This window comes from Eptesicus fuscus, chromosome 4, assembly GCF_027574615.1.
Source record: "Eptesicus fuscus isolate TK198812 chromosome 4, DD_ASM_mEF_20220401, whole genome shotgun sequence".
Taxonomy (NCBI): Eukaryota; Metazoa; Chordata; class Mammalia; order Chiroptera; family Vespertilionidae; genus Eptesicus; species Eptesicus fuscus.
The window spans coordinates 9172789-9198181 of NC_072476.1; the positions used below are offsets into that span (position 1 = coordinate 9172789).

Consider the following 25393-nt stretch of genomic DNA (forward strand, 5'->3'; position numbering starts at 1 on the left):
GGCCCTGCGTGTCCACCGCCCCTTTCTCACTCTGCGGGGCCTTCTCTCCCTTCCCCCGACAGCAGGCTGTGTCCTGCCCCCTCCCCATACTCCTGTGGCTCCTCCAGCCACCCACCCCGCCTCTGCTTCTGTGTCCCCTCCCAGAAGGCCTCCCTGACCTCCCTTCCGCAGCGACCCGGAGCTGCCTGCTACTTTGCCCTGCCCACTGCCTGGAATGTTCCTGAGAGATTGTGGCTCAGTCTGCCTCTCTCCCCTAGAACGGGAGGCCGTGACAGCGGCTGTCCTCCCAGCGCCCCCCCTCCCCCGGAATGACAGGTACATACAGGAATGATGACATTTGCTCTCTAAAGCTTTCGAATTTGGCCCCGTCCTAACTCAGCCCCACATCCCAGCCTAGACCTTCAACACCGGCCGCTGCAACCAGCCATCCAGTCAGTCAACAAACACAGGTGAACCGCACGCGAGCCGGGCCCTGCGCCAGGTGCCGGGGGTTCAGTGGCGAGCAAACCAGACCTAGTCTAGCACCGTGGTCGGCAAAACGAGGCTCGCGAGCCACAGGCGGCTCTTTGGCCCCTTGAGTGTGGCTCTTCCACAGACTACCACGTGCGGGCGCGCACATACAGTGCGATTGAAACTTCGTGGCCCATGCCCAGAAGTCGGTTTTTGGCCTGGGCGAGTCTATTTTGAAGAAGTGGTTCTAACGCCGAGCCACACTCAAGGGGCCAAAGAGCCGCATGTGGCTCGCGAGCCGCGGTTTGCCGACCACTGGTCTAGCAGGTCTACACAGTGAGCCTCGGGCATGCATGCATTCATGCATTCATTCATCCATCCATTCATTCAAGAAACACTTCTGCGGGGTTTATTATGTCAAGCACTGTTCTAAGTGCTTTTCAAGTATAAGCCGCATACCAGTCTAGGAGGTAGGTGCTATCATGAACCCCATATTAGAGCTGAGGAAACTGAGGCGCAGAAAGGGTGGTCATACAGCTGGTGAGTGACAGAGTGGGACACTAGACGCTCTCTCTCACTTCGCTTCCCCCCTGCTTTCCTCCGGGCTCACCCCTGCCCCTCCTGCCGTTCTCTTACTTCTAGCCCCACCCCAGCCTCTCTTCCTCGGGGTAGCCAGTGAGGGCAGGGCTGGGGTGCCACAGCTCTTCCGGCTCTGGGTTCTGGGTGGCACCGGGTGCAGCCCAGGTCTGAGCCCTGGCCAGCATCCCCCAGTCCCCGCGTTCCCCAGGGTCCCCTCACCTACAGGCTGGGAGCGGGCAGTCCCGAAGCCCCGGGAGGAGGGTTTACAGCTGTGACTCCTGGTGGGGGACCCCAGGGAGCCTCGGCAGGAGAGCCTCACTCATCCAGTCGCCCCTAAGGGAGGAGGTCCCGTCAATCATCAGAATGCCGTTGCTTAATCCAGAGGAGCTGGGAAGGGTCCTCTCTGCTGAGGGCCGGTGACACATGTGGGTGGTCGGGGTGTGAGCTCCCAGAGAACACGGGCAGGAGGCGGCCCTCCCAAGCGGAGTCTTCAAAATGCAATTCGAGAAGCTCACCAATTGCAATTTCATTGATTGAATTTTCTTAACGCATGGCCTTTCAGATTTGGGAATAAATGGATCCAATTGAGAAATCAATGCTTTTCTATACCAACAATTCAGAAAATTAATTACTCTGCCAGCAGGCTGGTCCAGCGCCGGGGTCCAGCTGAGAGTTCTTGCCGTAAAATGCTGTGCTGTCCCCCCCGGTCCTGCTATAAGGAGGGGGTGTTCCCAGGACTGTTTCTGTTCATTAGTGGATGCTCATCGAAGTGGCCATTGTCTGCTACTGTCCCCATTTTACAGATGAGAAAACAAAGGCACTGAGAGATCGAATAACTCAAAGAGCATCTGGGCTGGCTCAGTGAGGAAGAAACCGAAGAAGCTGCAACAACCGAGGTTTGGAGAGCCAGGTCCAGCCCTCAGGAAGGACTGGTGGGGGCTCAGGAAGGGGTCAGGGTCCCGCCTCGGGGCAAAGCCCTAGGGAGGGGCAGTTGCAGAGGGAGTGAGCTCTGGGCAGCGACTGACTGGGCCGTAAGTTACATCATTAAAACAGTGCGGTGCTGACACGGGAACAGGAGGGAGCCAGGGAACAGATGCTGAGACAGGCAAGACTGGTGTAGATGTGGGGCTTGGAATATGGTGTGAAAGTGTCGTTTAAAATCAGTGGAGAGCCCGGCTGACGTGGCTCAGTGGTTGAGTGCTGACCTGTGAACCAGGAGGTCACAGTTTGATTCCTGGTCAGGGCACATGTCCGGGTTGCGGGCTCGATCCTCAGCGTGGGGCGTGCAGGAGGCGGCCAATCGATGATTCTCTCTCACCATTGATGTTTCTCTCTCTCTCCCTCACTTCATCTCTGAAATCAATAAAATGCATTTATAAAATAAAATCAGTGGGGAAAGGTCGGTATATTCTGTAAGGGCTCAAAGCAATTAGTTACTCATTTAAGACAGTTAAGTTGGATCCTTACTGCACCAGTCACTAAGATAAATTGCAGAGGAATTAAACCAACAGCTGTAAGTACGTTAGAAAACGGTAGGAGACTCTGTGTGTGGTGCTGGTTTTCTTAAGTCGGACACAGGAAGTGCAGCCCAAAAAGGGAAAGGGATGGGCCTGACTACATCAAATACCAAAATGTGTGACCAAAGCAGCTTTACTCACAATCACCCCAACTGGAAGCAACGAGGATGCCCTTCAGCAGGTGAGGGTGGATGGTGCATCCAGCCGGGGAGCGCTATTCAGCACCCAACAGCCGTGAGCCAGCAGCCACGGGAGACATGGAGGCACCGGGAATGCACACCGCTTCGTGGAAGAAGCCAGTCTGAAAGGGCGACCTCCTCTGTGACCCCAACAACCCCACGTTCCGGAAGAGGCAACACTACGGAGACAGAGAGAAGATCAGTGGCCGCCCGGGCTGGGGGGAGGGACTGGGGGACGAGGGGGGAGCATGGGGATTGTAGGGCTGGGAGCCTATTGGGCACAGGACTGGGGGTCCCTGTCTCTATCCAAGTGTCAAAACTCACAGCACGTGCAGCACAGTGAGGCAAATGTACACCGTAGATTTAGTTAGTAACAATGCCTCAAGCCCTGGCTGGTGTGGCTCAGTGGATAGAGAGCATCGGCCTGTGGACCAAAGGGTCCCAGGTTCAGTTCCGGTCAAGGGCACATGCCTGGGTTGTGGGCTCGGTCCAACGTGCAGGAGGCAGCCAATCAATTATTCTCTCTCTTCTTCTCCCTTCCTCTCTGAAATCAATAAAAATATATTTAAAAAAATAATGCCTCAATACTGGCTCATGAATGGTAACACATGAACCCCACTAACTGTGAGGCGGGGAGAGGGGGCATATGGGAACTCTCTACTATCTGCTCAATTTCTCTGCAAACCTAACGCTGCTCTGAAAATAGAGTCTATTCATAACCAAAGAGGCCTCTGTGCGTGGGAAAAGGCAAGCCGGAAACCACCTGTAGTCCAGGCAGCAGACGGGATTAGTATCCAAGACCTATAAAGAATTCCTACCAAGTGACGATGAAAAAGAATTTCCCAAAGAGAAAGCTGACCCGGGACACAGACAGGCGTGTCCATAGAAGAAGAAACAGAAATGGTTAATGAGCATGTGAGGATGCCCAAGCTCACTAGTGATGAGGGAAATATGAAACGTAAGGCGATGTCGGGGTTCCGTGTTTCGCCACGCAGTGGGCAAAATTGCCAGCGTTTTGTCCTCTCACGCGTTGGCCCTCGAGGGTGTGCATGAGCCTTGCAGGAGGAGCTCATTGCCGCATTGCTTTTAGAGCAAAAACCTGGAGGCAGCTTCAATGCCCTCAGTTGATGGAACACATTCAATATAGCTCCTCGTTATCAAGGCATCCCATGCAAGTTCGCCAAAAACGGTGCCAAGTAAATAAATAAAGCTATCTGTAGGCTCTCCCCCCTCATCCCTCACTTCGCACAGAGCCAAGGCCGACGCGGGGCCGGCTCGGGATGGGGTCTCGGTGTCCTCGGGCCTGCCACAGAGAGCCTGGGGGCGCCGAGCCTCTGGGGCTCCTGATGGGATTCAGCACCTGCGTGTCACCTCCCCCTGGATGTCCTGCCTCAGTGCCCCCAGCAGCCCCGGAGGGCACCCTCACCTGAGGTCAGAGAGCAGGGGCCGTGTCCACACGAGGCTGACACAGCCCAGAGCACAGGCACCCACCCGTGTCACCTCCGAGTCCCCCCTGCCCGTCAGGCCTGGCCAGGGGGCCGGGAGGAGACACAGGTGTGCCGGAGCCTCTGCCGGAAGCTCCGTGATCAGGGCCCTGCACCTCCAAGTGTTGTTGTGAAGATTAAAAGAGGCAAGAACGGAGGTGCAAGTCGGACCGGGTGCTTGGCCACAGTCAGTGCCCACGCATCCCTGCCTCCCTCCTCTCGCCACGACCCCTTCCCTCTCAGTGCCGCTCGCTCCCTCTGCAAGCCAGGTCCGTGCAGTCAGCGGGGCAGCGTGGCACCGCCGGGGCTCCCGTCTCGCGTCCACAGGGGCGCCCCGGGTTTATCATAACCTGGCAGCCGTATGCGCATGTCCAGTGGGCACCAGGCACAGAGGCTCCCCGGTTTATCCCCCGCCACTTGGCTGTCACAGTCCTCGTCCCGGAGCGGAAAGCGCTGAGGCTCAGAGGAGTGAGGTGCCCTCAAACCGAAGCGCTCCCCGCCCGCGGGCTCAAAGACTTGCCCATGAGCCGCAGAAAAACATGTCATATTCCAGCCACTACACACACACACACCACGCACACACACAACACCCATACAAGACAATACTTACTCCTGCTACGTTTGCTGGGAGTGGATATTTCTGTTCCATTCTGTTCTTTTCTTGGCAGTGCTGGTCCCAGCCCATGAAGTTCATTTCCTGACCCACCAGTCTATTGAGTTAAGACCTGAGGTTTGAAAAAACACTCTAAGCTCCTTCTCCCGAATGACCACCTCTCAGCTAAGTACAGCCGGAGCTGACGCGCCCACGCCCGCGTCCCACGCTGTCCACGCTCCTTTACGCTACAACGGTAGAGCCGCGTAGCTGCAACAGGACCAGGGGGCTCGCAGGGCCTAAAACATTTCCTCACCTGGTTCTTTAGAGGAAGAGCTGGCCCACTGCACACAGATCTGACTGTCTCCTCGGCTCACACTTCTCCAGGCTGCCCTTTGCCCTCTGGCTCAGACGCCAGCCCTTTGGCCTCCCGTGTTCAGGTAGAAGGTGCTCATTGCAGCATTGCTTACAGAGAAAAAACTGGAGGCAAAAATCTTGGACACTAGTCCTGTCTGTTGCATGGACTACAGATGGTTTACTGCAACCGTCCTTCCCCAGAAGGCAGGGTGGGGGGGTCCATGCTCTCTCCCCAGCACTGGCGGGCCCGTGGGGTGCACAGAGCCCCACCTTGCTTCCTGACTCCTGCTCTGCTCCCCGCAGGCCTCCTGGGAATGGTCGCCCACATGATGTACACGCAGGTGTTCCAGGTCACCGTGAGCCTCGGCCCTGAAGACTGGAGGCCCCATTCCTGGGACTACGGGTGGTCCTTCTGGTAAGTGGCTTTGACCTCAGACGCAAGAGGCCCGAGGCATGCTGGGACTTCAGCAGCTCGGCCCAGGTGGGGGACAGAGGGAAGGGGGGGTGCGCCCGGAGTCCAAAGGGTGGGCGAAGTCTGCCGCGTGGACCGGATCGGGCCCACTATCATTTTAACCAGCCTCAAGCTAAGAATGGTTTTTACACTTTTAAATTCTTGGAAATAAATCAAAAGAAGAAGAATCTTTTGTGAAATGTGAAAATTACGTGAAATTCAAATGTAGAGTGTCCATAAATAAAGTTTTATTGGGACACAGCCACCCCCGTCATTTATATGTCGTCTACGGCCGCTTTCCCGCTACGGGGACAGAGGTTGAACGGCCCACAAAGCCTGAAATATTTACTGTCCGGCCCTTCACAGAGGAAGTTTGCCAGCCCCTGTCTTAGAGGCTGTGGACGTGGAGGTGGAAGCTGGTGAGACCTGAGGTGGGCGGGCCACGGAGGGTGCTGGGGGGTCAGATGGGTGCGAGGACCCCCGTGAGGGGCTCTGAACCTCAGAGCACGGTGTGTGAGAGGCAGAACCAGCCAGGATGCCTTTGCTTGTCCCTAGTTAAGTAAACAAGGGTTTGTGTTAGTTCATGTAACGGAACGGTCCTTGGGGATCAGCGAGGGGCATGGCTTGTCACAAGAGAAAGCCCGCCCACACTCGTCTAGGCGATAAGGACGCACGGGCTCCTGGACATGGCGCGCGCAGCTGTGTGTGCACTTGAGGACACGTTTGACCAGCGTCGCTGACGCCAGGGCTGAGTCTCCCCTCTGTGGGCACCGAGCATTGCCCCCCACATGCCGACTCCACCCCTGGCCAGGCTCCCCTGGGGTGGGGAAGGGGTGAGAAAGCTCCTCCTTCACATACAGGGACAGTGGGGCCTCCCTTTCCTCAAAGTCGACTACAGTCCCTAGCCTCCCTCCCATGAGCCCAGCTCAGGCCACTTCCTCTCCTGATCCACCACCATGACAGGGGGTGTCACGAGCTTATGGCTCAGCTTACCAGGCCCGTCTCTGGAGCTGGGAAGGAGTCAGACTCTCGAATGGCGAGCGGGTGGCATGGATGCTGGGTGAGCTACCAAAACGCCTGCTTCAGGCGTGGCTGGGTCCAGGTGATCAGCCGTTTCCTCAGGAACTGTCATCCTCCCCCTCTTTTCTGCCTCCATTCCCTTCGTGTTGGTTTCATTCACAAGCTTTTCCCCGAGTGACGGCCAAAAGGGTCACCACGCTCAGTTCTAGGCGTTCATCCTACAAATGCAGCCATAGCAGCAGAGGAGCCATCTTCACACCCTTCCAGCCCAGACCCCGGTTATGCCTTCGCTGGCTTGGCTTAAGTCATGTGACCATCCTTCAACCAATGACTTAGACCCTGAGGAGACTGGACGGCTCTCATGGGTCTGGCCTGGGTCACATGGTACTGGCCCCACCCAAACCCTTGGACAGAGAGAGGAGGAGGGGCGGTCCCCCAGAGGAAACCTGGGGATGGGGTGGGGGGGCTGTTATCAGAAGGAGTGTGTGCTGGAGAGACCTTGACTGCAGTTGCCCAGTGCACAGGGGTCAGGTCTGCCTCTGGTGGCTGAGGCCATTATCCACATGTACTCACTGAGCACTACGGGCCAGCCACTCTCCTGGCGGGGTGTGTGTGTGAGGGGGGGCGGGGACAGCAGTGCCAGGACAGCATTGCACCGGCATTGAGACGAGTGAACTGTGCTCTGTGCAATGATGTGGACGCTCCTGGGGCGGGGGGGGGGGGGGGGAGGTCACCACCCACCATGGTGGGAACACACAGAAGCGGTCACTCGGGAGGATTTGGTCAGGTGCTGGCAGAGGAGGGATGGACAGGGAGCCGGGATGGGGAATGGCAGACGGCGGTGAGCGCGCCCCTCGGGGAAAGGTGGTCGGCGGTCAGGAAGAGCGATGACTGAGACAGACCCCAGTGCAGACCCTGGGGACTCCCGCTACACCCCCTCCCCCTGCATGGCTCTGCCTCCTTAAAGGGACCCTGGCCCTCGACACCATCCCTGATCCCCTTTAAGGAGACCCATGACAGCAGAACCAGCTGAAGCTCTGACTGCCTTTACCCATCCCTCCTTTCCCACCAGCAGCTCCTCCTTAGACCTTGACCTTGGGAGGCAGTCACCCCCGCGAGAGGAGACAGGAGGGGAGAGGACATTTGTGGGTGTTGACTCTGTGCAGTGAGCACAGGTGTCATCCCAGCCGTGCTGGCAGTGGCACCTGGTGGAGTGACTGAGGCAGGGACCCCCTGTGAGTGGCAGTGCTGGGGCGGGCCCAGGCGGCGGGGGCGGGGCGGGGGGGGGGGGGGGCTCCAGAGCCCTGCTTTCCGCCCCGTGTGCGGCTGGTGAGATGATGGGATAGACACCGCTCCTGTGCGCCTAGCGCACTGTTTGACGGGCCAATGCTCTTCTGATGTCACCGCTATTGATCTGAAATGTAACACGGACAATAACCCCGTCGGCATACGTGGAAGCTGAGGCTCAGAGGGTTAGGTCACTGGCCCAGGATTCTGAACCGCCTCCTCCCACCGGCCTCTTTCCCGAAGCCCCTGGCTCTCCTCCCTGGCACTCAGCGCCCAGACCCGAGCCTGCTGGAGTCGGCCATGGGCACCTTTCCCCCCGAAGCTGAGTCTCCTGCCCGGCTCCTCTGCTCCCCAAGGGCTGCACCCCCCGCCCCGCCCCCCATGACTTATTTAAGACGGGCCAGTGTGTAGCCCCTCTTAGAGCTGACCCACTTCTCCTTGTCACCGGGGCCCACAAGATGGACCAGCCCCGCTTTCATGCCTCGCACCTGGGGCCTTGCAGGGCCTTGCGGTGTCATCTCTCTAGTTTAATGTGTGTGAGGCCATTTGTCACCATTCTGGCCCCAGAGCCCCAGGCGGCCGCGAGGAGACCAGCTCCGAGGCAAGACAGCACCGGCCTCTGTCCCGGGCCCAGCGGGAAGAGCAGACCGCGGGCGCCAGCTTCCGGGAGGGACGCTGCTCAGGAAGGTGGAGGTGCAGGTGAGGAGCCTGACCGAGCCCAGTTAGCTAGGCCTCACTCACGCCGCTGTGCAGTGCTGGGCGAGGGGGCAGGGGCAGGCTGGCTGAGGGGTGCCTCTAAAGCAGATCCTGCCTCTGACCTTGGCCTGCTGTGGACCCTGGCCAAGCCACGCCCTTCCCGAGCCTCAGTGCCCGCAGCTGAGACGGGGCGGCCTGTGCACCACGTGGAGCCCTGTGAGCAGTGCTGTGTTCTCTGCGGATGCATAACCTGTCACACATGTGATTCATGATGATCTCTCACGGTTCCGTGGTTCACTGCGCTCAGCCGGGGGCCTGGCGTGGGGCCTCCCGGGACGCCTCAGACGGATGTCGGCGGTCCGGGCATGCAGGTGGCCCCCGGCAGCGCTGGCAGGTGGTGCGGCGGGCGCAGGGGGCTGTCCGTGGAGCGGCTGCCCCAGCACGGTGTCTGGGCCCCGGCGGGGAGCAAGTGCTCCCAGAGATCCAAGCGGAAGCTACAAGTTTGCCTTACAGCCTTGCTCCGGCAGTCACAGGTCCCTTGTGTGCATTCTCTGGCTCACGAGCAAGTGACGGGGCCGGATCCAAGGAGCAGGGGCTGCACAGAACCCCAGCCCCGGAGAGGTGGCTCATGGCCTTCGCTGGAGACAAGCTACCACCAGGACTCCGGGAAGTCACGCCCGTGGGCACACAGCACGGGATCGTGCCGGGGAATGTGGCATTAAGACAAGCAACAGCCCCTCGGAGCCTCAGCTCCTTCTCTCTGGAGGAGGGGTCACGGCAGCGCAGGTTCGGGGGGGGGGGGGGGGGTGCTGTGAGGACCGTGGGGCCAAGCTCCTCCAGTGCTTGTGCGCAGTGTGTGCTCGACGAGGGGCAGCGATGACACACGTGCGAGTGACATTGGGCCGCAGGTAACGCCACTCTTGCTGGTGGAGAGGCCTGTGACCCACATGCCCAGGAGCATGGCATCCCATGGCAAGCAGCCCCCCTCCCTGGCTGCCCAGGCTCCACCCCCACCCCCACCGGACTCGCTGCTCCCCTAGCCCCCAGAACGTCAGTGTCTGGTTAGGACCCGGCCCTGGCTGCTGTCTCCCCTTACTCCCCCACCGCCTCCTTTGGTCCTGCCTGAGCTCGGGACCCCATCCCCGCCCTGAGCCCCCGGCCCTCCAGCCTCCTTCCCGCCGGCTCCTGGCAGCCCTGAGTCTCCGCGCTCTCCAGGCCTCCCTGTGACCATGCCAAGGCAAGCCCCCTCCCCACCCCCTGGGAGCAGGATAAACCTAAGCGTGGTGCCACCGGTCTGTGCCAGGCCCAGTGGGAGACGCTTTCCAAGCCTGAGCTGGATAGTCCGCCGTTGACGCCCACGGAGGAGGCACCAGGCCCACCGGCTGGACCAGGGCACAGCCTCCGAAAAGGCCAAGGCCCAGGTCACACCATTGGCCTCAGAGGCTGCAAACTACAGACAGCCCAGGGCTGAACCCTGCCTGCCAATGCCCTGCTTGGCCCGCCACAGGGTTATTTAAATGTTCCCATTTGTTTTTAACATCTAAACAGGTAAACATTTTACATAGAAATTCAGGCCTCTGGCTTCCCTTGAGCACTAGAAGCTACGTCCATGCCTGACTTGCATTGCCACCCGGCAGCCGGCAGCCGCAGCTGTGGCTGTCCCATTCAAAGGGGGCATCGGCCCCCCGGTTCACCCCAGTCCCCGCCACTCCCTAGTGCCTGACACTGACACTTTCCTCAGGTCATCCACCCGACCCGGTGGGGATTTGCGTCCGTGACCCCTACTTGGAATGGCAGCATGTCAGTTTCCTGGTGATGGCGCGAGAGCAGGCAACTAGTCACTTTGTGCTTCTGTTCTGCACTTGATCAACATGGAGATCGATGGGAAAGGGCCCTCTCACCCCAGCACACACAGTGAGACCCTGAGCATTCATGCTGCAGACTGCGGGTGGGACATGGTGGCATAGATGAGCTAGAAGCACAGAGAGGCGAAGCAATCTGGCCAGGTCACACAGCATTAGAGTAGCACGTTGGGCCAGGTCCCGGGAGGGTGGTGCCTCTCCGGGTGGAGCCCCATCTGTGTGGAGTGCAGTGGCTTCACTGCTACCTCTCCCCTCTCACGCCTCCCCCTCCCTCCCCCCCCCCCACACACACGTACACTTCCCAGTCTCCAGGAGCTTAGGAAAGCATGACACTAGCCCTTACTCTCTGGGGGCCCAGGCCGCCCCGGTCTCTCTGCCGGGCTTAGCTGGCGTTTCAGCATATTGATCCCCTGGAGGGGGTGGTGATGGGAGGTGTTTGCTGCTGTGACCTTAGAAGATCCTTGGCCCCAAAGAGCCATTGGAGAGGGTGTTTGCTTGTGTCACCACTAAGTGGTTGTATGGTCAGCAGGAAGCTCTGGCTCTTCCTCATCTCCCCTGAGGCGGGTGACCCTGGCCTCCTTTCCTCTAAGACCAGGGTGGGTTAGGAAAGATGTGGCTGCCCATGAGGGCCCTGCTGGCCGTGGGTGGACTAGCCAGGCTCCAGACCTGCAGTCATCAGCTCCTGATCCCATCAGCCTGGCCACTCAGGGTGGCTGGACACCGGTGCTCTGCGCAGTGGCCGGCGCCCGTCCGGCTGCAGGTGAACTAGGGCTGGCTAACCAGTGACCAGTCAGTCTTCCCGCTGAGCAGGGCTGGGATGGGCTTCATGGCACCCATGTGTCTCTGAGTCTGCTCCCCGAGCGTCCCCGGCCCTGCCCTCGGCTCCCAGAGGATAGAGTGGCTGACAGCCACACCCTCCTCCCCTCCCCTCTCCTCCCCACAGTGTCCACTCTGCTCTTGGCTCAAAACACCAGGCCGCCCACCCACGTGCCCGACGGCACCAGCTCAGAAGCGCAAGCTGCAAACACCAGCAGGTGTTCGGGCCCCGCAGGTTTTCGCGCTGTGCCCTGGGTGGGTGCCACTCCCCCTCCCTGCTTGGGTGGCATCAGAGGAGCAGTGGAGTCGGGATGTTCACCACTGCCCAGTGGTGACGAGGCCACCCCCTCCCGTGGTGCCAGCCGAGGCCACTGGAGAGAACAATGAGGCCGGTGGGGTCTGCAGAGGCCTAAGGGGCCAGAGCTCCCACCCTGCCCAGCAGTAAAAAAAAAAAAAAAAAAAAATCTTCCCACCTGGGTCAGTGAAAAGAGCCTCAAGGACCCCTGGGACTATCACAAAAGATCCAGCCTCGGAGTTCTAGAAGAAGAGAGGAGGACAAAAGCACTCAAAGGAATAATGGCTGAACACGTCCCCAAAATTTTAAAAGGTACAGAGTTAAGAAGTGGAGTGAATCTCCAAACAGGATAAACCCAAAGAAATCCATGCGTCATAGTCCAACTTAAAGACTAAAGCCAAAGAAAACAAAATATCGAAAACAGCAAGGGAGAAACAGTACCTTAACCACAGAGAAGACTCATCTAAGTGAGGGAGTGAGGGTGGGTTTTGCATCAGAGACAATGGAGGCTACAAGGAGGTGGCACCGCATGTTTCAAGTGCTGAATGAAAAGAGCGGTCAATTCAGCATTCTGTTTCTAGCAAAAATATCCTCCAGGAAAGAGAAGGGGAAATCAAGACATTCTCAGGTGGAGGAAAAAAAAAAAAAAATGTTGCCAGCAAGGAAGTTCTCTAAACAGAAAAAAAAATTCCTTTAAAAGAAGCAATCTTGGAACAGCAAGAAAGAAGAAAGAAAAATTTTACTTTCCTCTTGAGTTTTCTGAATAGAGGGGAACGTTCACCTAGTGGGACTGATGTGGCTCAGTGGTTGAGAGTTGACCTATGAACCAAGAGGTTACCAGTTCTATTCCCAGTCAGGACACATGCCCATGTTGCAGGCTCAATCCTCAGGGGGCGTGGGGTGGGGGGCGTGCAGGAGGCAACCTATCAATGATTCTCTCTCAGCATTGATGTTTTTCTCGCTCTTTCGCCATTCCTCTCTGAAATCAATAAAAAACAAAAAAAATATTATTTAAAAAATTTAATAAAGGGGAACTTTTAAAATTTGATAAAGACCTACAGCTAACATCATACTCAATGGTGAAGATCAATGCTTTCTGTCTAAGATTGGGAACATCACTCATACTCCATGTACTGCTGGAGGCTCTTGCTTGTGCAATAAGACATGAAAAGTAAATAAAAGGCAGATTGGAAAGGAAGAAGTAAACTATTTATTTGCAGTTAACATGGTTGTCTATGCAGACAAATCTAAGAAACCTACATGTAAAAAAAATGCCTAGCCCAGCCAGCAGGGCTCAGTGGTTGAGCATCGACCTATGAACCAGGAGGTCATGGTTAGATTCCTGGTCAGGGCACATGCCCGGGTTGCAGGCTCCAGTGTGGGGTGTGCAGGAGGCAGCTGATCAATGATTCTCTCTCATCATTGATATTTCTATCTCTCTCTCTTCTTCTCCTTTCCTTTCTGAAATCAATAAAAATATATTTTAAAAAAATGCCTAGATCTAATAAATGAATTCAGTACTATCTCAGGATACAAGATTAAACTATGAAAATCTATTATCCTATGTAATAATCCTATATAATAAAAGGATAATATGCAAATAGACCGAATGGCAGAACAACCAGAATGCCTGTGGCTCCTTGCCCCAGCCAGCCCGCCCCCCCCCCCCCGCCCCCTGCATGGCTCCCACCAGTGCACAAATTCGTGCACCAGGCCTCTAGTATTCTGTAAGGTAGCAATGAACAGTTGGACAAAGCTAAATATACAATACCATTTACACTGAAACAAGTGAAATACATAGTAATAAATCTAACAAAACATCTTCAGGATTTGGAGGCTGAAAACTACAAAATGCCAATGAAAGACGATCTAAATAAATGTAGAAATATACCATGTTTATGATAAAGATGTCAATTCCCCACAAGTTCGTATACAGGTTTAATGAAATTCCTATTAATATGTCAGTATAATTTCTTATAGATAGAGACAAGATTATGATAAAATTTATTAACAATGGTAAAATTTCCTACCTGGTTTGGCTCACTGGATAGAGCCTTGGCCTGCAACTAAAGGGTCCCAGGTTCAATTCCAGTCAAGGGCACGTACCTCGGTTGCAGGCTCGATCCCCAGCCCCAGTCAGGATGCATGCGGGAGGCAACCAATTGATTTGTCTCTCTCACATCGATGTTTCTCTCTGTGTGTCTTTCCCCCTCCCTTTCACTCCCTCTAAAAATCAATGGAAAAATATTCTCGGGGGAGGATTAACAACAACAACAAACGAATGGCAAACTAAAATAGCTAAAACAATATTGAAAAAGAAGAAAAAGTGGGAGGAATCAGTGTACCCAATTTCAAAATTTATTGTATAGCTACAGTAATCAAACTGTGTGGTGTTGGTGGGGAGATAGACACCCAGATCAATGGAACAGAACGAAGAATCCAGAAATAGACCCACACAAATATGCCCAACTGGTTTTTGACAAAGATGCAAATTCATTCAGTGGAGGTGGGAATAGCCTTTCAACGAATGGTACTGGAGTTATTAGACATTCATAGGCAAAAAAAAAAAAAAATCATTCTTGATCTACACTTCATATCCTGTATAAAATTTAACTCAAGATGCATCACAGACTTAAATTAAAAATATAAACTTATAAAATTTTTAGAAAAAAATGGGAAAAAAATCTTTGGGATCTAGGCAAAGAGTTCTTAGACTTGACATCAAAAGCATTGAAAAATATTGATAATTGGATTTCATCATCATTAAACCCTTTTGCTCCGTGAAGGACCTTGGTAAGGGGTTGAAGACACAGCTACAAACGGAAAGAAAATATCTGTAAACCACATATCTGATGAAGGACTGGTCTGCAGGCTGTATAAACACGCTCAGAACCCAACAGAAAACAACAACAATGACAAAGGGGTCAGAAAATAGGAGCAGACATTTTGCCAGAGACGATTCACAAACGGCAAGTCAGCAAATGAAAAGATGCTCAACACCATTAGCCATGAGGGCCCTGCGGTGAGAGCCGAGGGGAGATGCCGACACACGCCCCTCAGAGCCGCTCAGATGGAAAACACGGCAGGCCTGGCTGGGGTCGCTCCGTGGGCTGAGCATCGTCCCGTGCACTGAAAGGCCACCTCTCGCTCTCAAAAACAAAAAAATAAAAAAAAAGAACATATTGGAAAATAAATAAATAAATACATAAATAAAAATTTAAAAAATAATGACACCACCAAATGCTGGTGCGGATGTGGAGAAACTCATGCATATAAAGGAACATGATGTTAAACACACAACTTGCATGACTCCCCGGGGGATTATTCTGTATTCCACACATACTGTGTGAGCCTATTCCATTATCATGAAATGACACAATTATAGGAAGGAAGAACTGATCAGTGGTCGCCAGAGGTTGGGAGGAAAGTGGGTGTGGCTATGCAATGCACCTGGCAGTCCCGGTGCCTGCGGGGACCCTGGCGCACACCGCACGGGATTTGCAAGATGTCGCCTCTGGGGAAACTGGGGAGAGGGTACACGGGTCCCTCCGCATCATTTCTCACAGCAGCCTGTGAGCCTGTGATTTCCATGACATTAAAAGTGGAATGTAAAAACCTGGAATAATAAGTCAGAGGGGGAAAGCCACAAGAGAAGGACAGGGTGGGGAGGGCTGTGAGGAATGCAGGGCGTGGTCTCCTCCTCCCCGCGGGGCGTCCGCGTGGGGAGCTGGACCCCGTGATAGGTAAGATCCCTGGTCCTACGGCCCAGACATTCGCCTTCAAACGAACGTATGCAAAAAGGGGGATTTATAGGAAGTAACTGTAGAAGAACTTTGGTTGCCACTGACAGAAACCCAATTCCTTAAGGAAAAAAAAAATCCGAAAAAGGAACTTGGGTCCCCACACCTGGAAAGCCCGGGGTATTGCTTAGCTCGGGGATCTGGTCCTTTCTCCTTTCTTCATTCTCAGGGTCTGGGTGCTGGGACAGTCCCCAGGAGCTCCTGCTCAAACCCGCTCGGGGTGAAAGCTGAGCCCTGTTTCCTGGTACCTCAGCAGCAGTCCTGGGGGGCCGCGGACAGACAACAGTGCAGCGAATGCCTGGGGTGGTGGTGGCGGGCTGGGTGGAGCGGGTCAATGGGGGATAAAGATCTTTATTTTTAAAGTCCTATGGGTGAGTCATATGCCCATCCTGAGCCAATTACTGTGGCCAAAGGGAAGCGGCACTCTCATTGGTCATGTGCTCACTCCTAATGGCTGGGGGTGAGGCCAGCCCCACACAAACCACGTGGCCTGAGAGGAGGGGGGGAGTGGTTCCTTAACAGAGTGGATGCGGGTCGGGCTAAACCAACATGTGTATACCTTTGGGATCCCAGGAAAAAGCCTGCTTCTTCTTTCTCCATCCTCGGGGTCTTTTCTTTTTTTTTAAATATACTTTTATTGATTTCAGAGAGGAAAGAGAGATAGAAGCATCAATGATGAAAGAGAATCATTGATTGGCTGCCTCCTGCACTGGGGACCAAGCCCGTAACCTGGGCATGTGCCCTCCCAGAATTGAACCATGACCTCCTGGTTCATAGGTCAGCGCTCAACTACTGAGCCACATGGGCCGGGCCATCCTCAGGTTCTGACTTTCCATCCCTCTAGTTCAGACATCCCAGCTTGAACTGGAATCCTGAGGAAGGATTATCTGATCAAACAGCTTTGGTCAGACGTCCAGCCCTTACCCAATCATCTGTGACCTGGGGGTGGATCAGCTGCTGGACCCGTGGTGGGCTGGGCGGTGCTGAGAGCGGCCAGGCTGGCGCCCACAGCTGTCTGTTACAGATCGTCGGAGCTCCTGGGAGATCTCCATTAGCTCCTCATCATGAAAGGACAGGGGAGCCCTTCAGTGGGTTTGGCAGTAAGGGGCAGATGATGACTGTGGGTCCTGGGAGAAAGGCCGAATCCTCACACGCCTCCATGCTTTCCTCTGGGCGCTCTGGGGCTGACAAGGGGGAGCAGTGGCGTGGGAGGCGGCCGCACGCACTCTGAGGAATGAGTGGACGGTGAGAGGCCCGGTGGGTTGGCAGCAGGAGAGGCTGGAGGCTCAGGGACAGAGCAGGGTTGGCAACAACAGGACGGAGCCCGTGATTTGGAGGAAACCGGTCATCAAGGCAGAGACGGGGACAGTGACTGGAAACCAGACCCCGTGTGACGACGGCAAGGCCGGAACCCCGTTATAAATGTCACTGCGGTCTGGTCAGAGGACTCAGGCGGGAGGCATTTCTAGAATGGGCGCTGGGTCGGAGAAGGCGGCAGCTCGCCCCCCCCACCCCGCCCCGCCTTCTTCCCAGACGTGGGGGTGGGGGGCGGATCCTCCAGCTCTGGCTGCTCAGCACACACACCAGGTGGGCGCAGCCAAGACCCCAGTGTGCAGGGGGGCGCGTGGAGCGCGAGGTCAGTATAATTTAATCTCGGAGGGGGAGCTGGGAGTCAGATAGAAGCGGGCAGGGAAAATGGTGCTAATCGCGATGGTAGTCCTGTTAGCCAGCCTTTCTGGGACACGGGCTGCGTGCAGCTCTGTTCTAAGAGGCCCTCCCGGGCCATCTGCTTTCATCTTTGCAACCACGCCGTGAGGTGTGGCCACCGTGATGCCCATTGAAACAAATGTGAGGACCGTGAGGCCGAGAGGAAGCATCTTGCCCAAGGTCACACAGGAAAACAGGTCATTCGGCTCTCACAGGGGCAGGCTTTCAGGCTTTCTGCTCCCATCTGTCCTCATCAACTTCAACTCATCGCCTCGCATTCCCTTGCTCCAGCGTCCCAAGCCCCTCCACAAACCCTTCCTCGTTGGCACCGGCTCAGACCCAGCACGAGCTCCCTGTCTGAGTCTGTGGTCCCCGCCGTGTCGGCCCCTGCATCTTGCCTCTGAGGGATGAGCTCGGCCAGGTCTGCGTCACCAGGTGCAGATAATGCTGCTCCCACCCCAGCCCTCGAGGGGGCAGGACCACGTCTTGTTCTCTGTCAGGCGGCACCTGCTTGGGTCTGGCCCCGGAGAGGCAGCGAGCAGGGGAGCGGCGCCTGGGGGTGGGGGTTCACGGGCACCTCTCTCCTGTCTCCCGCAGCCTGGCGTGGGGCTCCTTCACCTGCTGCATGGCCGCCTCCGTGACCACGCTCAACTCCTACACCAAGACGGTCATCGAGTTCCGCCACAAGCGCAAGGTGTTTGAGCAGGGCTACCGGGAGGAGCCGACCTTCACAGAGCCCGAGGCCATCAAGTACTTCCGGGAGAGGTCAGTGCACGCGGGCACCTCCGGCCCAGGGCCTGGCCTCGTGGCCGCAGGGCTCCCGGCAGAACTGGACTGAGCGGTCCCCCTGAAGTGCGGGGGGGCGGTGGAAGGGCAGGTTGGGTGAGGCGCAGTTTGGACTCCAGATGTCAGACCATCTGGGGCGTCTTCATGTGTATGGGCCGTGTGACTGCCTTGAGCTTAGGCGATCAGAGCCTGAGCGAGCGGGAAGGGGATCAAGTTGGGGCGTTTGCCGTTGGCTCCAGGCTTCGTAGAACCAAGGTGGGGGCAAGGTCTCCCATCGGCGGGACCAAGGTCTCCATCCTGGACTCGGTCGCAGCACTGAATGAGAAGAGGACCCAGCAGGGGGGTTGGTGACGGCTGCTGGCGGAGGACTTCTTGAGGCCAGAACCAAACCTGATCACCTGAGTCCTCGGTGTCCACTGGGAATAGGGGAGGTGACAATAAATGGGGGGTGGATGGGTGGATGGTTGGTCAGATGGATGGATAGATGGATGCATGTATGCATGGATGGATGATGGATGATGGATGGATGGACACATGGATGATGGATGGATAGATGCATGGATGATGGATGATTGGATGGGTGGATGCATGTGTGGGTGGATGATGGATGGGTGGATTCGTGTGTGGGTGGATGATGGATGGATGATGGATGGATAGATGCATGGATGATTGGATGGATGCATGGATGGATAGATGCATGGATAATGGATGATTGGATGGATGCATGCGTGGGTGGATGATGAATGGGTGGATGCATGTGTGGGTGGATGATGGATGGATGATGGATGGATGATGGATGGATGCATAGATGAATAGATGCATGGATAATGGATGACTGGATGGATGATGGATGGATGGATGATGGATGGATGATGGATGGATGGATGATGGATGGATGCATAGATGAATAGATGCATGGATAATGGATGACTGGATGGATGATGGATGGATGGATGATGGATGGATGGATGATGGATGGATGATGGATGGATGGATGATGGATGGATGCATAGATGAATAGATGCATGGATAATGGATGATTGGATGGATGATGAATGGATGGATGGATGGATGGATGGATGGATGGATGCATAGATGAATAGATGCATGGATAATGGATGACTGGATGGATGATGGATGGATGGATGGATGCATGCGTGGGTGGATGATGGATGGGTGGACAGTTAGCGTATTTCCTGGGACCACCTCCTAAATAAGCTATTTTACCCAAATTCTTATCGCGGAGTCGGTTTCTGGGGAGTGATTGGACAAGCACTAATGTCTTCAGTGGCAGGGAAGCGAAAGGCCCCCAGGACTGAGTCTGAGGAGAAAAGGGGGACGGAGGCTGTGGGGCTGGGCAGTGTTGAGCAGGTGGACTCTGCTGGGCCCATGGGAGGCTTTCAATCCAAGGAGTGACATGGTGGGGCCACACAGCGCCCTCTCTCTGACTTACAGGTGCCCTTGTCTCCCTGCCACACGGCCTCCTTTCTGTTCCTTGAGCACTGCAAGCTCAACCCTACCCCAGGGCCTTTGCACCTGCTGTGTCCCTGCCTGGAATACTCACCTGGCTGGCTCACTCAGGCCTCTGCTCAGTGAAGCTTCCTTAATCAGTTGGTTTTAGTCACTCTTCAGCCCACTTCTATTTTTCGATAGCACCGATACAATCTAACATTATTCTATTTGTTATCTGTTTGATAGTTTGCAGGCTGAGCTCCGTGAGACAGGGCTTTGCTGTTTTGTCACTGTATTCTGAGCACCTAGAGCTGGGCCAGGTACCTAGGAGGCGCTCATCAAATTTTGTGTGGAGGGGGATTGACGGGATTCTTCTCTTTGGAGACCTCAGCCCTGACTGCCTCATGCCCTTTCAGCTCAAGCCCCTCCATCGTTGAGCCGATTTAGCACCCAGCACCCCCACACCAAGTCCCCGGTCAGGTGTTCAGATCCAGGCCAGTCAGCTGTGGCCTGGGAGGTCAGGCTGACCGGACACATGGGCCTGCCTCGCCCACAGCTGTGGCCGAAGCATGTCCACTAGGAAGGGGGCACTGGATGGCATAGATGGGACCCAGGACAGGCACCCCAGAAATGTTTATAGAGGCCACATGAGCGGCCCGATGTCTAAACCCGCCCCATTAGCCCGGCAGCAGCTGTCCCCTCGGCTCTGGAGAGCCTGGGGTGTCCGTAGGCAGCCTTGTTTTGCTGATGCAGAAAGCAGGACGCTTAGTACCCAGAAGCTCCGCTTGCTGGTGCCCCCGTTCGAATGGTCCCAGCGATGCGGGCGATGGCTGCTTCCAGTGCACGTGCAGAATATCACCTGTGCAGAGGTTCATCAGACTCTACTTCCCTCCTTCTCTGGGGGAGCCTTTCAGCTTAGCTGGCTGTTCTAATTTCCTCTGTGTGTGTGTGTGTGTGTGTGTTTGTGAGTGTGTGTGTGTGTGCGCGTGTGTGTGTGTGTGTGTGTGTGTGAGAGAGAGAGAGTGTGTGTGTGTGTGTGTGTGTGTGCGCGCGCGCACGCGCGCGCCTTCCCTGCCAAGAGCTCAGAGCACACGGACAGACCTCTGCAAGGTCTGCAGGTGGCCCAGAAGCGGGGCTGGAACTCTGCGTGGTCAGCATCCCCCAAATCGCAGCGGGGACACAGGGAGGAGAGCCACGGTCCCGCTTGCCCACATTTTCTCCTGAGGGACAGGGGTGCTGTGCGGGGTGCTGTGCGGGGTGCTGGGGGGGTGCTGTGCGGGGTGCTGGGGGGTGCTGTGTGGGGTGCTGGGGGGTGCTGTGCGGGGTGCTGGGGGGGTGCTGTGCGGGGTGCTGGGGGGGTGCTGTGTGGGGTGCGGGGGGGGTGCTGTGCGGGGTGCTGTGCGGGGTGCTGTGCGGGGTGCTGGGGGGGTGCTGGGGGGTGGTGGGGTGCTGGGGGGGTGCTGTGCGGGGTGCTGGGGGGGGTGCTTGCGGGGTGCTGGGGGGGTGCTGTGCGGGGTGCTGGGGGGGGTGCTGTGCGGGGTTGCTGGGGGGCGGGGTGCTGTGCGGGGTGCTGGGGGGGTGCTGTGCGGGGTTGCTGGGGGGCGGGGTGCTGTGCAGGGTGCTGGGGGGGTGCTGGGGGGGTGCTGTGCGGGGTGCTGTGCGGGGTGCTGGGGGGCGGGGTGCTGTGCGGGGTGCTGGGGGGGTGCTGTGCGGGGTGCTGGGGGGGTGCTGTGCGGGGTGCTGTGCGGGGTGCTGTGCGGGGTGCTGGGGGGTGCTGTGCGGGGTGCTGTGCGGGGTGCTAGGGGGGTGCTGTGCGGGGTGCTGGGGGGGTGCTGTGCGGGGTTGCTGGGGGGCGGGGTGCTGTGCGGGGTGCTGGGGGGGTGCTGTGCGGGGTTGCTGGGGGGCGGGGTGCTGTGCGGGGTGCTGGGGGGGTGCTGTGCGGGGTGCTGTGCGGGGTGCTGGGGGGGTGCTGTGCGGGGTGCTGTGCGGGGTGCTGGGGGGGTGCTGTGCGGGGTACTGTGTGGGGTGCTGGGGGGGTGCGGTGCGGGGTACTGTGCGGGGTGCTGGGGGGGTGCTGTGCGGGGTGCTGTGTGGGGTGCTGGGGGTGCTGGGGGGGTGCTGTGCGGGGTGCTGGGGGGGTGCTGTGCGGGGTGCTGGGGGGGTGCTGTGCGGGGTGCTGTGTGGGGTGCTGGGGGTGCTGGGGGGGTGCTGTGCGGGGTGCTGGGGGGGTGCTGTGCGGGGTGCTGGGGGGCAGGGTGGAGGCCGCTGACCTTTGTTTCCCATTCTGTTGCCTTGCTGCTGTGGGACGTGGGCCGTTCCCTCTGACCCACAGTGGGAGAGCGCTCGGCATCCTGGGAAGGCTCGAATCTGACAAGCCAGGGACTTGCTGGGCACAGAGGCGGGCACACGGAGAGAGCTCTGCGCATGTCAGTTCCTGTCCCTTCTGCTACGGATGCAAAGTAGGAAGCTTGGGAATGGTTACCTCGGGATGAGATGGAGGTGGCGCTTTAGATATTAGGACGCTAATAAATCATATTCATGATCACAGCTGGCACTCCTCTAAGTGCTTTAGATGTTCACCCCGCGACACCCCTGGGAGGTAGTAGGTATCCCTGTATCCCCATTTTATAGTTGCAAAATCAAGGCACAGAGAGGTGTAGTGACTTGCCCAAGGTCACACAGCTGGAAAGTGCCAGAGCTTGGATTTGAACCAGGTCACAGTGATGTGTGGTCGCTCGGGGCTGATCAGGATCTCTGCCCAGCACTGAGGGGAGTCACTGAGGCTCACAGCGTGAGGGCAGGCAAGGTGCGAGGCAGCCATGAGGGCGGAGGGCACGGGAGGATACAGGCCCCGGAGGGGGTGCGAGGTCTCCCAGCAGCCCCCACTGGTCCTATCAGAGGAGAGGCAGGAGTGGCCCCACTTCACCCAGGCCTCTCCGGCGTCCTGCCCGAACGCTGCCGCCCCACCTGGGTCTGCTGGGGTTTCTGTGCAGGAGCGAGCCTGTTGGGGTCTGAGGAGCAGTTGGGGAGATCCTGAGAGGCGTTCAGGGCTCTGGAGCATGGTGGAGTGTGGAAGACCGTGCGTGTGTGTGTGTGTGTGTGTGCACGTGTGTGTGCCGAGGGCCAGTGTGCACACGTGGGGTTGGGGTGGACTTTGTCCCCATGACTGAGCAGCCTCACTGGCTAGAAGAAGCTTCTGGAACTAAACTCTCCCAGTGTCACCCTATGTGTTGTCCCCAAGGAGGGCATCCTAGGAAGATGCTGAATGGAAGGTGAATACTTGCAGATTGGGGCTTTCTCGAAGGCTTCAAGCTCGGCCTGCTTTAGCGATGTGTGGGAGAACACGAGACGATGGGATTGACTCGGAGGGATTCAGCCATGACACACCTCCCGCCTCCCATGGCAAAGCCGCAGGCGGGGGACGGGGGGGGGGGCGGGGGGGGGGGGAGCCGCCGGCCGAGAGGGCAGCTCCGGCTCTCTGCTCCGAGCACCTGGGTCACTTGGCCTGCTCCGCAGCATGCACCTCTGTGGGCTGGCTTGTTCGTTCATCCACGGCCTTGTTTGTGGCTCCTCCTCCCGTGTGCACACCGGGGAGCGTGTCCTCCTCGGTGTCCGTTCTGTCCACCTAGAACCGCAGGGGCTCAGTGAGTTACTCCCTGTCCGTGACAATGACATCATTCATGGCGCACAGCGTTTCCGGGGCCCCTGCTGCCGGCGCCTTACCGATGTGGCTCAGTCCTGTGGGAGGCGGGGGACATAGACCAGGGCTGGAACTCACTGGGGTCTACTGGGCCTCAGTTACATGCACCTTACTGGGCCTCAGTTTTCCTGGCTGGAAAATGGGCCGACGTCCTTTTCTCAAAGCTTTGTCCTAAGGATTACAGGAGATGATGCAATTAAGTTTCTGGCACAAAGCTGGTGCCCCCTGCTCCCCACCCCCACCCCCTCCGGACACCCCCTCTGTGCAGGGGGGACACGCCCTGCCTGGGAAGGGGTGCAGTGCACGCTGCGTGCTGGAGGCGCTGGGGAATCCTGCCTGAGATGGGCTTGGTTTGGACCCCATGGTAGTTTTAAAATTCTTAACTTTTGTCTGGGTTTTAAAAATCAGATGTCATGTTTTAAACTATGAAGGTTTTGGGCTTGTGATGAGAAAGCAGAGGGTCTGGCCACGCTGGGCCCCAGTTCCTGCACGATGGGCTGCAGCGGGGGCACCGGCCCTCGGAGCAGCACGGGGCTGGGCGGTGGCCCCGGTGGGGTGCCCGCTGGCTCCCTGGCTCCGGGGCTGGCCAGTGCAGCAGAGTGCCATGCGCCCTGATGCGTCTGCGGGCAGGTGACTCGGGGGCGGGGGGAGGGGGGACTGAAGCCCGCGGGGAGGTAGGGTACAAAAGCCTCCACAGGAGACCCTGAGCCTCACCAGCCAGGTGGGCAGTGGCTGCGAGAGGGCAGGGTCGGGCACAGGCCTCGGCCGGGAGGGGAGCGCACGAGGCGCTGGGAAAGGCAGCAGCTGGTGCCACGGGAAAGCCGAGGAGCGGGGAGTGGGACCTGCTCTCATCTCTCCCGTCCGCCCGCAGGGGCTGGGGTGGGGCTGCCGGCTGGGATGAGCAGGTGGAGTAGGAACCCGCCCAAACCCCTCCCTTGGGTGCCAGCCCTCCCCGGGCTGAGGCCGGCGCAGAAGTGGGTGCAGGGCCCCGCCCAGCAGCTCCGTTCTCCTGTCTGCTGTGGGAACCTTCCGAAGGCGCGTCTCCCCTCCCTCGCCTGCCACTCACAGCGGGGCCTCTCTGCCCTCCGCCCCACTCCCAGAAAGAGCTCCTCCTGCCCCTCCTCCGCCGTCACAGGGCGAGGCCCGGGCCAGGGCTGGGCCTCCTCTCTCCTCACTTGGCATCAGCCTCGCGGCCACACCTGTGCCAGGCTCCCCCTCTCCCCTCCAGACCCGGCTCCATGTCCAGCCGCCTCCCTGGCGTTTCCACTTTGGATTCTCAAAGGCACCGGAAATCAGCGTGACCAGGACACCATGTGGTGCCGCATCCCAGTCCTATCCCAGCGTCTCTCACGGCGCCCGGCTTGTGCCAGCCCGACGTCTGCACGCGCTGGCGCAGTGTCCAGCTCACCCCACTCCGAGGCACTTCTCTACAGCTGCCCACGCCCCGTCTCCCTCCCCCCCTCCTGCACCGAGCTCCCCGTAATTAATCCCACACCCACTGCACCCCCATCTGTCCTCCCCCCAAGCAGAATGACCAGGTACCTGCACCCCCATCTTCCTGCTTAAAACAGTGCGGTGACCTCCCACAGCTCCGGACAGGGGTCCCGCTCCTCACTGACCCTCAGGCGCTGCCCCTGCCCGGCCCCACCACGGCCCGGTCCCTGCTGCACAGCACCCCCTGGACCTCGCAGTCCCACACCGGTCACTCGCCTGCCTCCGCGTTGCCCTGGACTGCCCCCCTCTCTGCCTGGAGCACCCACATTGCCCCTCTCTGCCTGGAGCACCCACATGGCCCCCTCTCTGCCTGGAGCACCCCCATGGCCCCCTCTCTGCCTGGAGCACCCACATGGCCCCCTCTCTGCCTGGAGCACCCGCATTGCCCCCCCCCCCATCTGCCTGGAGAACCCCTATCCTGGCCTTGATGCTGGGCCTTCACATTGAACCTCAAGTATCAATTCCAAACCCCACCAGACCTGCCTGTCTTCTCACAGCCCCTGGGGCCTCGTCCCCGTCTCCCCGTCTCCCCGTCTCCCCGTCTCCCCGTCTCCCCGTCTCCCCGTCTCCCCGTCTCCCCGTCTCCCGCAGTTCCTCCTGCAGGCTCCGTCGGGTCAGGACACGTGCCCACTCCCTCTCTGTTCAGGAGCGCGGGGAGGGGGGCAGTGGCAGCAGAGAGGAGGCCTCTCTGAAGGAGCCTCTGGGCCCTGTCCCTGGCCAGTCTGTCAGGCCAAGGTGACCTTTGCCCTCTGGGAGCTGCCTTCCCCAGCCCTCCGAGCGCCGCCACGCTCGGTGCTCTCGGCTGTGGCCCTGCTCCCTGGCTCGCTGCCCTGGCGGCCGAGGCTGGCTGTGGACGGGCGTCTGAAATA

The 25393-nt window shown here is 57.9% G+C and overlaps 1 protein-coding gene across 2 annotated transcripts in view; it reads left to right on the forward strand.

Annotated features, from left to right (window-relative positions):
* Positions 1-25393, forward strand: part of GSG1L (GSG1 like) — a 192487-nt gene that overhangs the window by 142829 nt on the left and 24265 nt on the right. For both annotated transcript variants that reach the window (XM_054714550.1, XM_008157686.3), the window contains exons 4-5: positions 5462-5573; positions 17690-17857. In XM_054714550.1, coding sequence (XP_054570525.1) covers positions 5462-5573; positions 17690-17857 — 280 coding nt within the window. The remainder of the gene's footprint in view (positions 1-5461; positions 5574-17689; positions 17858-25393) is intronic.